The 12,423-nt window shown below is 36.8% G+C and overlaps 1 protein-coding gene across 3 annotated transcripts; it reads right to left on the minus strand.

The window, feature by feature from the left end:
* Positions 1–5,722: 5,722 nt before the first annotated feature.
* LOC107492055 (serine/threonine-protein kinase Nek2) lies at positions 5,723–11,015 on the minus strand. 3 transcript variants are annotated; one of them, XM_016113022.3, is made up of 15 exons: positions 10,721–11,015; positions 10,139–10,255; positions 9,965–10,031; positions 9,617–9,682; positions 9,142–9,188; positions 8,973–9,018; positions 8,742–8,822; positions 8,599–8,641; positions 8,300–8,349; positions 8,120–8,201; positions 7,971–8,020; positions 7,622–7,695; positions 7,331–7,382; positions 6,795–7,241; positions 5,723–6,615 (listed from the first exon to the last, which is right to left on the minus strand). In XM_016113022.3, exons 2-15 carry the CDS (start codon positions 10,222–10,224, stop codon positions 5,938–5,940), a joined length of 1,869 nt encoding a protein of 622 aa, XP_015968508.1. In that variant the 5' UTR covers positions 10,225–10,255; positions 10,721–11,015; the 3' UTR covers positions 5,723–5,937. The 3 variants fall into 3 exon arrangements, with proteins under 3 accessions (XP_015968508.1, XP_052119438.1, XP_020981902.1); XM_052263478.1 differs by having other exon boundaries at positions 6,798–7,241; positions 10,721–11,012; XM_021126243.2 differs by lacking the exon at positions 10,721–11,015 and having other exon boundaries at positions 9,142–9,163; positions 10,139–10,219.
* Between the last annotated feature and the right edge of the window lie 1,408 nt (positions 11,016–12,423).

Genomic DNA, 12,423 nt, shown 5'->3' on the forward strand with positions numbered 1-12,423 from the left:
AACAAAGATTTAAAATTTGTAAAAGAAGATTTGTAGAGCAAGAAAAGAGAGTGACCCGGAAAGCTACTTAGACACACCCACAAACCCTTCCTAACCCCTTTTGACTGAAACAAGGAAAAGAATAAAGGAAGGGAACAAGGAAAAGACAAGAACTCCATTAAACACTGAAACACACGAACAAAGGCCCAGGAATTTGGGTGAAGTTGAGATGGCGCACAGTTCAATTGAGTCAACAAGTCACACTTGAAAGACGAAAAAGGCAGCTTAACACCTAATTCAGTAAAACAGGGAATGTACATGTAAAAATACTCCCAATCCCCCCTCCTTTCAAAAACCCTATCGTCAGTCGAACAAGGAAAAAACTGAACATTCACGCAACAACCCTCTCGCACAACTCTAAGACCCTCCAGCTCACGCATAGACGCAGAATCAACATAAGAAGAAGAACGGGTCTTAACGTCATCATGGACCCAATGATACGGATTGTCCTTCTTTTCTTCAATAACCATCTTTTTCTCTTTCTCTTTCGCCATTACAAAAGGCAAAAACAGTAAATGTGGGAGTAGAAAACTAACCTCTAGAAGTCATGCTCGCAGATAAAAACTGAAGGAAGATAAGGAAACAAAGCGTCAGTTCCAAAAAACAAGAATCAGGTAATATCACCAAGCCCACTAACTTAGTGGGTAAACCAAGTTACAACCATTAAATGCCTCGAAAAATCGAAAGGACGCATTAACCACGACGCGCCAAACAAGAAAAACTCCTGACTTTCTTTGACCATCATTGACTCCCAGACCAAAAACAAGCCCAACGAACAACCAACAAAAGCAAAGCCCAGTTATTTGAAAGCTTGCCTGTCACCTAAAAAACGGAGACAAACAAGCTTGGGGGCTATGACGTGTACCCCTAAAACCTCGGCTACTATACTGTTCAGCCAAAACCGACCAAATATCTCGGCATCTAAACAGATAAACCTAAAACATAACTTAATCACAAAAATCACACGGGTCAGACCTTAGCTTCAGCCCGTTGCTAACGGAACCTACCAAGAATATCGGAACAAACCAAACAGTGCAGACCCCTCACTCGCTTATAAAACCGAGCAAACTCATAAAGGACTCAGGTCACAAAAACTTCACTTCAGTTCAATTACTCTTATCTCTTAACTCACATACTTACTTGAGCGTCGGAGTCCTTTTTACAGGTGTTCCCGCCGCCGTGTTTCGAAGCTCCGAGGTTATCCACAACGTTGCTTCCTGACGACTCATAGTTCGGATCGGGAGTCTAGCAACCATTCTGAGATCTTCAGACCTCGGCTCATTCAGGACGGAACATTTGGCGCCCACCGTGGGGCCCGAAAAACCAACCCCACCTTTTTCCTTTATATTTCTACCTATTGAGTTTTCTTTTTCAGATCACACGATCTCCGGACATGGCAGACAACGGAGTCCACCAGCTCACGCAGGCCGAACTTATGACCCAGATGGCTGAACTTCAAGCAGAGGTCAAAAGACTGGCCGAGCTGTCAGCACAAAATAACACCAACAAGTGGGATGAGGGCAATCCCAAGAGCTCATCCCAAGTCGTGACTGACCTATTAATCACCAACCCCCCAAAGGAGAGATTAACCTTAGATAACCCATTTTCCGAGGAGATTACCAATTACCAAATGCCAAAACATTTTACACTACCTTCCTCACTACTTTTATTTCTATATTTTTTTTTGTGACTACTTTTATTTCTATATTTAAATTAAAAATTGAAAATTTGAGACTATTTTTTTTCATATGAAAATAATTATGGTGTAAGTGTCTAACGCAATGACATGTAATAAATATTTGTGCTGTTATGGTATTGGTTAAAATTGCAATCTACGTTTTGTTTTTTACGTTTTTTTTCCCTCTCCTTACTTATGAAACAAATCAAATGAAACTTATGTTTTATGAGTATCAATTTTTTCAATTTTTTTTTGTTTTTGATATAAACCCAAACGCAAGTTGCGTTTATAAAATGGTTTTTTTTTTGAAATTTTAAAACGTAGGTTATATTTTAAATGAGTAAAATTTTTTTTTGAAAATTGTAAAATGCAACTTGCGTTTTGTATAGAAAAGAATATTTTAATCGAAAGTCTTGTATATAAATATAAAATTCAATTCATCCGAATTTGTACTTTATTTCTACTTCCATACTTCTTTCTTTCATATTTTTCATAATTGTGAGTTTTATTGGCAATTAGTTGTGTCAAAAAAGTCGGGTTATGCGAAGTTAAGGTTATAGAAGGTATTGTAAATTTGCGAGTCTATTATAACGGTGAAAGAGTGGCTTTTGTTTGTGAATATCGGTTTTCATTTGCTATTCTATACACCATGAGTTTTGTAGAATTGCAAAATGGTCTTTATGATAACATACAAAGTCACATTTCAAAAAGAGTGAGCAACATTTTATACAGCAATCATTTACAAGTATTTGGTGGATTGATACAGCTTCAAATAATGTCTACACTGATGACGCATGTGTGCAATAAATGTTCTATATTTATTAACAAACCCAATTTTACATGTCGATGATAGAGTTGTACGCCGAGTTTGAACAGCATATGGGACTGGACGCGGTTGGCGAGAAAATCAATGTTGATGAGTTTGGGGATATAGATTGGGAAGAAGATAACAACTACAGTAAAGAGGAGTTCGAAGCCAACTACGAAGTCGATGACGAAAATGATAACGGAGACTTGGCAGGCAATCCGGCGATGCAAAATGAAGCGCATGCGCTTGTAAACCAACACCCTTTTGGTGTTTCATTTTTTATTCGGACTCTAGATCTCGAAGTCATGCATGCCTCGAATTTTCTAAGTATGCAAATATGGGTATGTTATGGTTATTGATTAAAGTTATCACTACCACTTCTTTTATTTGCCTTGACCGACTAACGGTAGTTCGCATGTTGTAGGTGAAGGCAATGTTGTGGCAAAAGATTGTGAGTTTAGTGTCGAAATAGAATTTGGTTCTAGAGAGTCGGTGATATCTACAATCAAAAGCTACACTATCTCTGGAGGAGTTAATTACACTGTGTATGAGTTTGAGCCGCAAACATTCTATGCAAAATGCAAGGGTTATGGTGCAGGGTGCGATTGGCTTATCCGAGCTAACTTGATTCGAAAGAAAGGTTGTTGAGAGATCAAGAGATACAATGGAAAACACACGTACACCATGGGGACGATTTCACAAGATCATACTAAGTTAGATTCAGACACAATTGCAGATGTTATTAGACCGTTGGTTGAAGCAGACCCGTCAATAAAGGTGAAGCCTATTATTGCAAAAATTCAATCCAAGTTCAACTACACTATAAATTACCGCAATGCTTGGTTTGCAAAGCAGAAATCTATAGTAAAAGTTTTTTTATGATTGGGAAGTTTCTTATCGAATTCTATCAGTATGGTTGAAAGCAATGAGTGCGAAGATGCCAAGGTCTCGTGTTCAAATAAAAACGTTCTCCGTTTATCGTAAGAGTGAGAAGGCTCAAGGTGTAAGAGTTCTCTATCGCGTTTTTTGAAACTTCTATCAGTGTATTGTAGCATCTAAACACTGCAAGCCAATGGTGCAGGTTGATGGCACACACCTGTAGAAAAAATATAAATGTGCACTTTTAACTGCAGTGGCACAAGATGGGAACCAAAACATTGTGCCTATTGCACTTGCGATCGTCGAGGGTGAGACGACAGATGCATGAGAGTTTTTCCTAACTAATTTGCGGAGATATGTTGTTACCATTGATGGCGTGGGCATTATTTCTGATCGCCATAACTCCATCAACACAGCAATAGGCCGCGGTAACGGTGTATGGTCATCACCAAGAGCGTGGCACATGTTCTACATCAGGCACATCGAGTCTAACTTCTTAATGAGGTTCAAGACTCCATATTTGCATAAACTCATAGTTAACACATGTATTTGAATTTGTTGTTATGGTCCTATTCATAGTAATTTGTGGCATCTGCTTATGATTACATGATTTGTTCTACAGGCTATTCTAGGATGGAATAGGAGTACAACAAAAACTACCAAAGGTTTAAAGAGCAGAGTAACACATATAATCGATGGTACGATGAGATCGGTGTTCAGAGATGGGTGTTAACATTCAACGAGAGCCATCATTAGGGTCATATGACGACGAACTTGGTAGAGTGCAAAAATTTTATCTTAAAGGGTGCACGTAACCTTTCTGTGACTGTCATTGTTAGGTTTACTTTCTATCGATTAAACGAATTGTTTACTTAGAAGAACGTCAAGGCTCATAAACGCGTCTGCAATGGATTTATGTATTTTAAAAGCTTTTTAGATGCTCATACCTTGATGATAACAAAAAGTCTTATCAGCCCCACAATCAGACGTTATCCAAAAAATATTTCATGAAATGAAAAAGTTTTCGTTAATTTTTTTAATAAGTGAAAACAATTATACCATTTTTTTAAATTTGAGGTTCTTAATTTGTTTAATTATTTATAGCATGTCGTAATTGTGAAAACTTTTTATTAAAATGTAACTCCCCCACTATATGAAATATCAGAAAGCAGCAAATATATCTTTAAATTAGAGTATCATTCTCTACCTAGAGGCGGCCGGATTATACCACCTTGTTAGGCTCAATGATTATTAGTTTAAGTTTGACGAACCTATGATAAGTTTATTTATTGGGAGGTGACATCTGGAGACCCATATCTATCCTATGTTGTTCGGAAAATATACCATCATGTTACAAAATGTAACGTACCAGCTGAGTCTTTCCATTGATGATGAGGCGGTTAACGGACACTTCACAGATTTTAAGCGGTTTATACCGGATGAAAAACCAACATTCGTGTGGTTTGAGGAGCTATTTGATGAGCTTCCTCCTACCAGGTGCATAGATAAGTATACAATCTCCTACAAGTGGTTCCTAAAGAGGTTTAAGGTGCTCCCAATAGATGCTAGTGAGGATATATGAAAATCTATGCCCGAACATACATTGCGATGATTTTATCCTTAGGTGATAAGTCGAAAGTACGACTTTACATTTGGTGGCTACCTTATGTGGCCAAGCAAGACGAATTGGACAGATATAGTTAGGATCTACTGCTCTTGCATGGCTGTATCGATGAGGTAGGGTCTAACAGTTAGATGACTGAGGGCAGCAGTCAGATGTTTCCTAGCCCTAGTCCGATGATGTCTTCTAGGTTTGCTAGTCCTAGGACCATGGGCAACAATTTGGTGGCTCGCCATTCCTCGATGAGATAGCAGTGATGCTACAGGATGACGTGGGGCATCATTAACCATGTATGGATGTGGTCTAATCACAGATTTGGGTGGACCTCAATGAGCCTCCGACGGGTCCTTTTGATGGTCCTTTTGCATCGAGTGGGATGCCACCTTTAACATTTGGTGCAGCACCTCAGCCACCTGCTCGGTCCCCTGAGCAGCCTCTTTTTCAAACAGTCCAAAGGATCATTCGTGATGGAGGATGTGGCATAAGTGGACACATGGGTGATTAGGGTTAAGCGTTCTATCTTGTTGAACTTTGTAATCATCATTGATGTAGTTTTAGTTATATAGACCGGAATGTTATCCATGATGATGTCATTTATGTCTACACATAAGCAGCGGACTCTCACCACGTGAGGAAAATTTCATGTTAACGAAATCTATTATTTTTAATTAATTCCTGTGAAGAGATGGCAGGCGAGTAACAGCATGAAATTATCCCACTTTTTCAATCATTCATGAGATCAAAGGCTTGAGTTGTCATTTTTCAGTAGAGTAAAACACGTGAGGAAACTAAAAACACGTAGTAATCTACAAAATCAGCTTCTAGATGTCAGCGAGGGCGTGAGAAGGGGGAAGACCAAACTCTACAAACATGAATGAATGGTTTCGTGAAAATGGTACATATTGCTGCAATTTACACCGATTGTTCCCGGTTGGCACTATTGTCTTTGAAGCTCTTGCTCAACCAAATAGCAGTTTCCCTTGGGGAAACCTTCTCGGGTCCAAACGGTTTTAATAAAACTCCAAGTTCGTCGTACCTTTCTTGCTGTAGTAGTCTTGCGCTAAACTCAAGCAAGCCTTCTAACGCTTCAGCCCTTTGTTGGAATGAAGAAGGGTCAAACTGTCGACGCCGCAGGTCTGAAGAGTTGTTACTTGATGCGCCAGCAGTTGCATTTTGATCGGATGAGCCACTTTTAACCTCATCATTCTTTAAAATGCTGCGCTTAATTCCCTGCCAAGAATCTGTAGATTTTGGCCTGGTGTAGGCTCTATCACCTAGCTCGATTGTACATTTGTCTACCATTGTTGAATCATTGACACAGGGCGGAGTGCCCCAGGAGCCCTGCGCAGAAGTTGATGAAGGTCTAGTAATGGGAAACAATTGATCTTCATATGATGCTAATGAAAATTCTGCTATTTTATCAATACGGGGGGCGTTAACCGAAACATTGGGTGAATTTAAATGGTCGAGTAAGCCAATGCTAGGCCTGTGAGACAGCTGCCGAATGGCACCACTTCTTGCCGTCGGCAGGGATACTCTGCGACTCTGACCATGGATACGTTGTTTGGTGTTATGGTGAGAAGCAGGAAGCTGCAACCATAAAGAGAAAGTCAGATATTCAAAACTATATAGCGAAAAATATACTATAACACAGTGCGAAGAGAGTAGTTTCTTGTGAAACCAACCAATGAACAAAAATGCATACTTAAGTTTGTTTCGTGTGTATACCATAAAGCAAACAATAAAACATGCTATTCAGCTTGCCTTACCACCTTATAATTCTTAGAGGGTTCTGTTGATTTCTTCTTGTTAGAAGAAGCTTTTGGTGAAGTGTGTGTTGAAGTCTTGCCAATGGTAGAAGTTCTAGAAACAACTGGCTTGTGAATTGACTTCACTTCACGGCTATCCTCAACTTCCAGTTCTGCTAACCTTTCATTCAAATGATCAGGAGTACAATCTATTTCCAGAGTAGAGCAATGAGAATCTTGCTCTGCTCCAGATATACTAGGGTTTAAGTTCCGATCATTGCTAAAAGTATTCCACTTATCCCTGTATATGGAAACAGGATCATCTTCCAGGCTAAAAAGTCTAGTTTTCTTAATGTAGTCGGAATCTGGCCAACGACCTGGCAATGTATTTCGACTGGGGCTATTGATTTTGAGATGGATCTTAAGAACATAAGGTTGAAGATGTGGATGCCCAAGTAGCTCTGCAGCCTGCCTCCAGAAGTATATGAAAGAAAATAAGAACCATGCTACAAAAGACCCATTCGCAATCAATGTCAAATGAAAACTTTTATACATACACTAGGCCTAAGCTCTGGGTTTTTCCGCAGCATGCTTTTAACAAGACCTCGACTGCCAAAAGGGAAGACAAATATATTAGACCAATTGTATAAGCCACAACTAACTGATTAGTCTAATTCTTAAGAAATGCCACTTTCAATGAGCTTTGGCTTACCTGCCTGTGGTAGCCTTAGGATAATTTAGGCACTAAAACTATGAAAATGCTGAACTTAACAGGGTAAAAAACATGACAAAGCAATTCCCAAGTTGTAGCATTAGTCAAAGTAGCTACATGACAAAAGAAGACTTACAATGCACCAGAATATTTTGTTGGCAGTGGAGCCACTATGGACTTATTAATCTTGTTAATTAGTGCTTGTATATCCTGTTCAAAGAAATACAAAGATAATTGTATAACTTAAAGATGTTTGCAGAAATGATATGAAAAGTAGTAATATATACTTTGATTCTATGGTCATTCCACAGAAAACAAGTGCATACAAGGTAACATGATGATGGTCAAACTGATATTCAAACAATGGAATTCACGTGATAATAACTTAAAATTGGTGATACAAGCAGCAGCGATTAAAAGTTTTGAGTATGCTCCAAGCAGATGATACTGACAATGAAGCCTTTTAATTAAAATAGAAAACTTACAAATGCTTTGAACGCAGGCTTAAGCGAGGCCATTTCATATATACAGCATCCTGAATAACCAATTTTAGAGATCATGAATATAAAAGTAAAAAACCAGCAAAATAAAATATACTTTTTCAATAAAAATTTATCATAATACAATTAAATACCCAAGGACCAAATATCTGATTTAGAACCATAGGGTATGTCAGCAAGGAGCTCAGGGCACATGTAGCTAGGTGTTCCCACAACCTAAATTACAGTACAAAAGCTCTTGATGGTTACAAGATGTCATGCACAAGTTACAATAAAGAAGGTAAACCTGATTAATGAATTGAAATAATTCTTACAGAGGAAGTAAGGTCATCCGAAGTCAACATTTTGGCAAGTCCAAAATCGCCTGATCATCATTTGATCACTTGTAAGTTTTTCAATCATCTATGCTTTATTTAAAAGTTTTGCTAATCATTGCCCTAAAGATACTGGTTTAGGATTCCAAAATGAGCTTTAAATAATAATAATAATAATAATAATAACAATAATAATAATAAAGATTTTGTTATCAATACCCGATTGGAAACCGTTGTCAGTGCCTTTTGGACATTGGTTAGCAAATCCCTTTATTTAAAGGAATAGTACAATGACTTACCAAGACGTATATCATGATCTTTTGTCAAGAATATATTGGAACACTGATAAATCATGTGATTTTCACATTAGTTTATATGCCTTGAAAAAATTTAGATGGAAATAACAATATTATCGCACAGCACAAAGGATTCTGTTACTAACCTTGACATCACGATGAAGAATATGGTTCATGTGCAAGTAGTCAAGTGCCATAAGAAGTTGAACAAGCCACTTACAAAGTTTCTGCAAACAAAAGACCATTTTAATTTTTAAACATACATTGAATATCTAAAGTTATCTCATCTTTTCAATGATGAATATTTTTTTCCAAAAAAGGGAAAAGATATACAAAGAATATGGTTTCTAAAGAAAACACAAAAAATAAGAGATGACCTCCTCAGAAAACATGACACCGTTAGCTTTCTTTATAGCTTCTGCCCTGTGTTACATGAGTAATGCATACACACAAATGTGTCAATAGTCCAGATGATAAAAGCAAAGAAATGAAAGAATATATAGAACCAAAATATAAGCTAACAAATATAAGAAAAAAGAGACTTACATATCTCCACCTTCACAATAACCTATAATGATGCATACATAGCAACCCTGAGAACGAAGGTATGAAAATAGAACAGCATGAAGCAGTGCAATGAATTTATATGTCATCACAATCACCTAGAATCCAAAACTGTAATAATAGAAAGAAATAGCCAAAGCACTAATTTTGACAAGAAACTGAACAGCATTACACTCGATGACTCCTAACAGTTGAAAGCTAGATTAGTCTGCTACTCAACATTACTCTGAATATTCATCTGAGATGCAGATGAAGATATCAAAGGTTACACTCATTTATTATTGCTAAAACAATAAATAAAAGAATACTAATATCTTTGGGATAAGGATCAGAGAAGACTAAGTTAACTTCTTGGAGACTTTATAATAAATAAGCAGGCTTCCATAGAAGCTTATTACGGCAAGTTTGTAGAGGCCATTATTGTAATTAAATGAGGAGAATAAAAGAAGAACCATACCTTTTCTACCCATGAATCTTTGTACTCTACTATAAATGGATTTCTTAATTTGGAAATGAGCTCCATCTACACAGAACAAAATGGGGAAAAGAAAAATGATATAAATATTTATCCATGAATAATATTATCTTCAAACACTTTGAGTAATCATTTTCTAGTTTAATGCCAAATATATTCATCTTAATCATATTAATGATTGAAGCCTACAATAATTTTCTGTAGAACACAAATAAAACGCACCAACAACCATGCAACAATAAAACACTAAAGATTGGGATACTGAAGATAACAGAAAACAACAGAAGATGTGTCGAAACTTAATTTCTTGAAACATTATTCGAAACCAACCTCCTGGTGTGCAGACCTGCGGGAACGCTCAGTTTGACGGGCAAGGCGAATCTTCTTCAGAACATATCTACATAAACCAAAAGGCAAAGTTAACACGAAGGCACAAATTTATAGACATGGTTAAGTTTTTCTTTTATATTTTAAAAAGAATGTAATGTAGGTTGCAGTTCTCACTTTTTCTTCTCATGCTTATGCTTGACAAGAAGTGCAGAACCAAAAGCACCTTTTCCAATTTGCTCAAGTACTTCATACTGCTCCATGTCATCAACAAGTAATTGAAATTTCACTCTCCTGAACACAAAGTGCGGCACAAATCAAGCATATTAGACCCTTGCAGATTTATATTGAACCATAATTCGAAATTCAAAGTAAATAAATGAAATGTAGCTAACAATCAGAAACAGAAAGGAATGCAGCTATAATCACTGATAAGGAATAATATACTATCAGCTTAGGTTACTCAATAACCTCAACTGCTCATAATTTGCAATAAACACAGTTCTCTCCGTTTTATTTTCTCAATTCTCAACACAGAAGAAGAGCATAGTGCAATGCAACGCTGAATTGCTGATTATGCAACACTAGGTAAGCCACGAATAGAAACCGACGTTCAAAATTATGTGCAGGAAAAACGGTTACAGAACACGAATTTGGTTAAGCAAAGTACACACGTGAAACGGAAGTAAACGCGGAAACTTAAGTCACAGAAAAAACTGCGGAAAATTGAACACCGGAGAAAGGCAAGGCAGAATGCACCTGAGTGAGAGTAAGAACAAGTTGAAGAAATTGGAAGATATTCAGAAGGCGGAGGGAAGAGACAAATCTGAGAACGCGGTGTTCAACGGAGCGGCGAAACGACGTCGTTGTTGCTGGAGAAGAAGAAGAAGAAGCAGCGGAGGTAGAATTCGATGTTCTTTCGGCATTGCGGTTTAGAGAGAGAGAGAGAGAGAGAGAAATTCAATTCAGATAAAGAAACAAAGAAAATGACAAATTACATCGCAAGCAATTTTGCTATCACTCCACTCTCGTGACGGTGACCAACAAAGAAAGAAAGAAACATTACTACTAGTAAATAATTTCATTTTATTTTTCTAATGCTAATTAATTAATCCATAATCCAAAACTGATGGAGTTAAAGAATTCATGAAATAGTACCAGGTGCAATAATTGCAGAGCGTACAACCTAAACTAGAACTATATCTTTCCATAGTCGGCAGCATTGTTGTGGTCAAACAATAATATAGTATTAACTAAAAGCTAATTTAACTTTATTTCTTAATAAGATAAAATAAATCATAGCGCCTTTTCCCCAATAGTGGCATGAACCAGAACCTACCGTAAATTTATAGAAAAAAAAATTAGGTGACTCTAATTTTAAATTATGGAATAATACAAGGGTGATATGGTGGGAAGTGGACAGTGGAAAGCAAAGTGGGACACAGTAGACAACACCATTGTTGGTGTGAGTATATTTTCTTCGTAAATTGCCATCTCAATTCTCAACTACCCATTTTGGCTTTCTCAATAGTCAAATTCAATCACCACCCTTATCATCCGGAGCCTAATTGGATGCCAATTAAAATTTAGTTGTCATGTTAACAGCAGGGACTTTCAAATAGTACTATTTCATTATCCTTACATCAGTGTACTTAGATTTGATTTTGCATTATAAAACATTTGTTTCCATATGTATATATCAAGTCAAAATATTTTCCCAAGTGATGTACCACAAATGTCCTTTTAAATCTTAGAAGGCGAACCAACTTGGATCGGTTAACAAAAAATTTCACTCGTTAACTTAAATAAGTATTAACAATTCAAATATTATGCATGCAGTAATTTATTGACTAACAATAGATTTTTAAATAAAATTTAGATCGAAAATAAATTAATCTGCTGAAGTGGAGGATACCCAAAACCTTAGAATAATAGCCATAGCTCCTCTTCGTCTAAGTCGTAGATTGCTCATTGCTATTTCTTCAGTTTTGGGAATATGCTAATCCTATGAGTTATACCTAAAGAAGAGGGGGACTATTACATTGCAAATATGAAGGAAACTATTCATTTCGGACATTGACATTCTACTAGTCATACACAATTTGAATTAATAAATATTTATCCCTTTTTTTAGCAATTGATTAATCTCAACACTTTAAACGTGAATAGGCACCCATCATGTACCTGTAAAGTTATACAACCTCCTGACCTACCCAACAATTGGAAAAGGCTTCACTTCCATGAAAAAACATTTATTGAGTTAATTTGTAACTCGTGAAGCGTATAACTACAACGTTTTTTTTTTTTTCGGACAGAGAATATAACTACAACTTTGTGTGACTGAGTATATACGCTCATCTTTTTCCATTTAACTTTTAGTATACCAAACCATATGAATGGACAGGACATGGCAAAATATTCATAAGATAAGCATATATATGCATAATGAATATCGAAGAGCT

This window comes from Arachis duranensis, chromosome 6, assembly GCF_000817695.3.
Source record: "Arachis duranensis cultivar V14167 chromosome 6, aradu.V14167.gnm2.J7QH, whole genome shotgun sequence".
Taxonomy (NCBI): domain Eukaryota; kingdom Viridiplantae; phylum Streptophyta; class Magnoliopsida; order Fabales; family Fabaceae; genus Arachis; species Arachis duranensis.

What these genes read in the sequence shown, in the direction of transcription:
- LOC107492055 (XM_016113022.3), bottom strand. Translation starts at nt 10,224, where the DNA reads ATGGAGCAGTATGAAGTACTTGAGCAAATTGGAAAAGGTGCTTTTGGT. An exon ending in GCAGGTCTGCACACCAGGAG is followed by an intron (nt 9,683 to 9,964) that starts GTTGGTTTCGAA and finishes TGTTCTGTGTAG; the next exon opens with ATGGAGCTCATTTCCAAATT. An exon ending in AGCCTGCGTTCAAAGCATTT is followed by an intron (nt 7,696 to 7,970) that starts GTAAGTTTTCTA and finishes TTCTTTGAACAG; the next exon opens with GATATACAAGCACTAATTAA.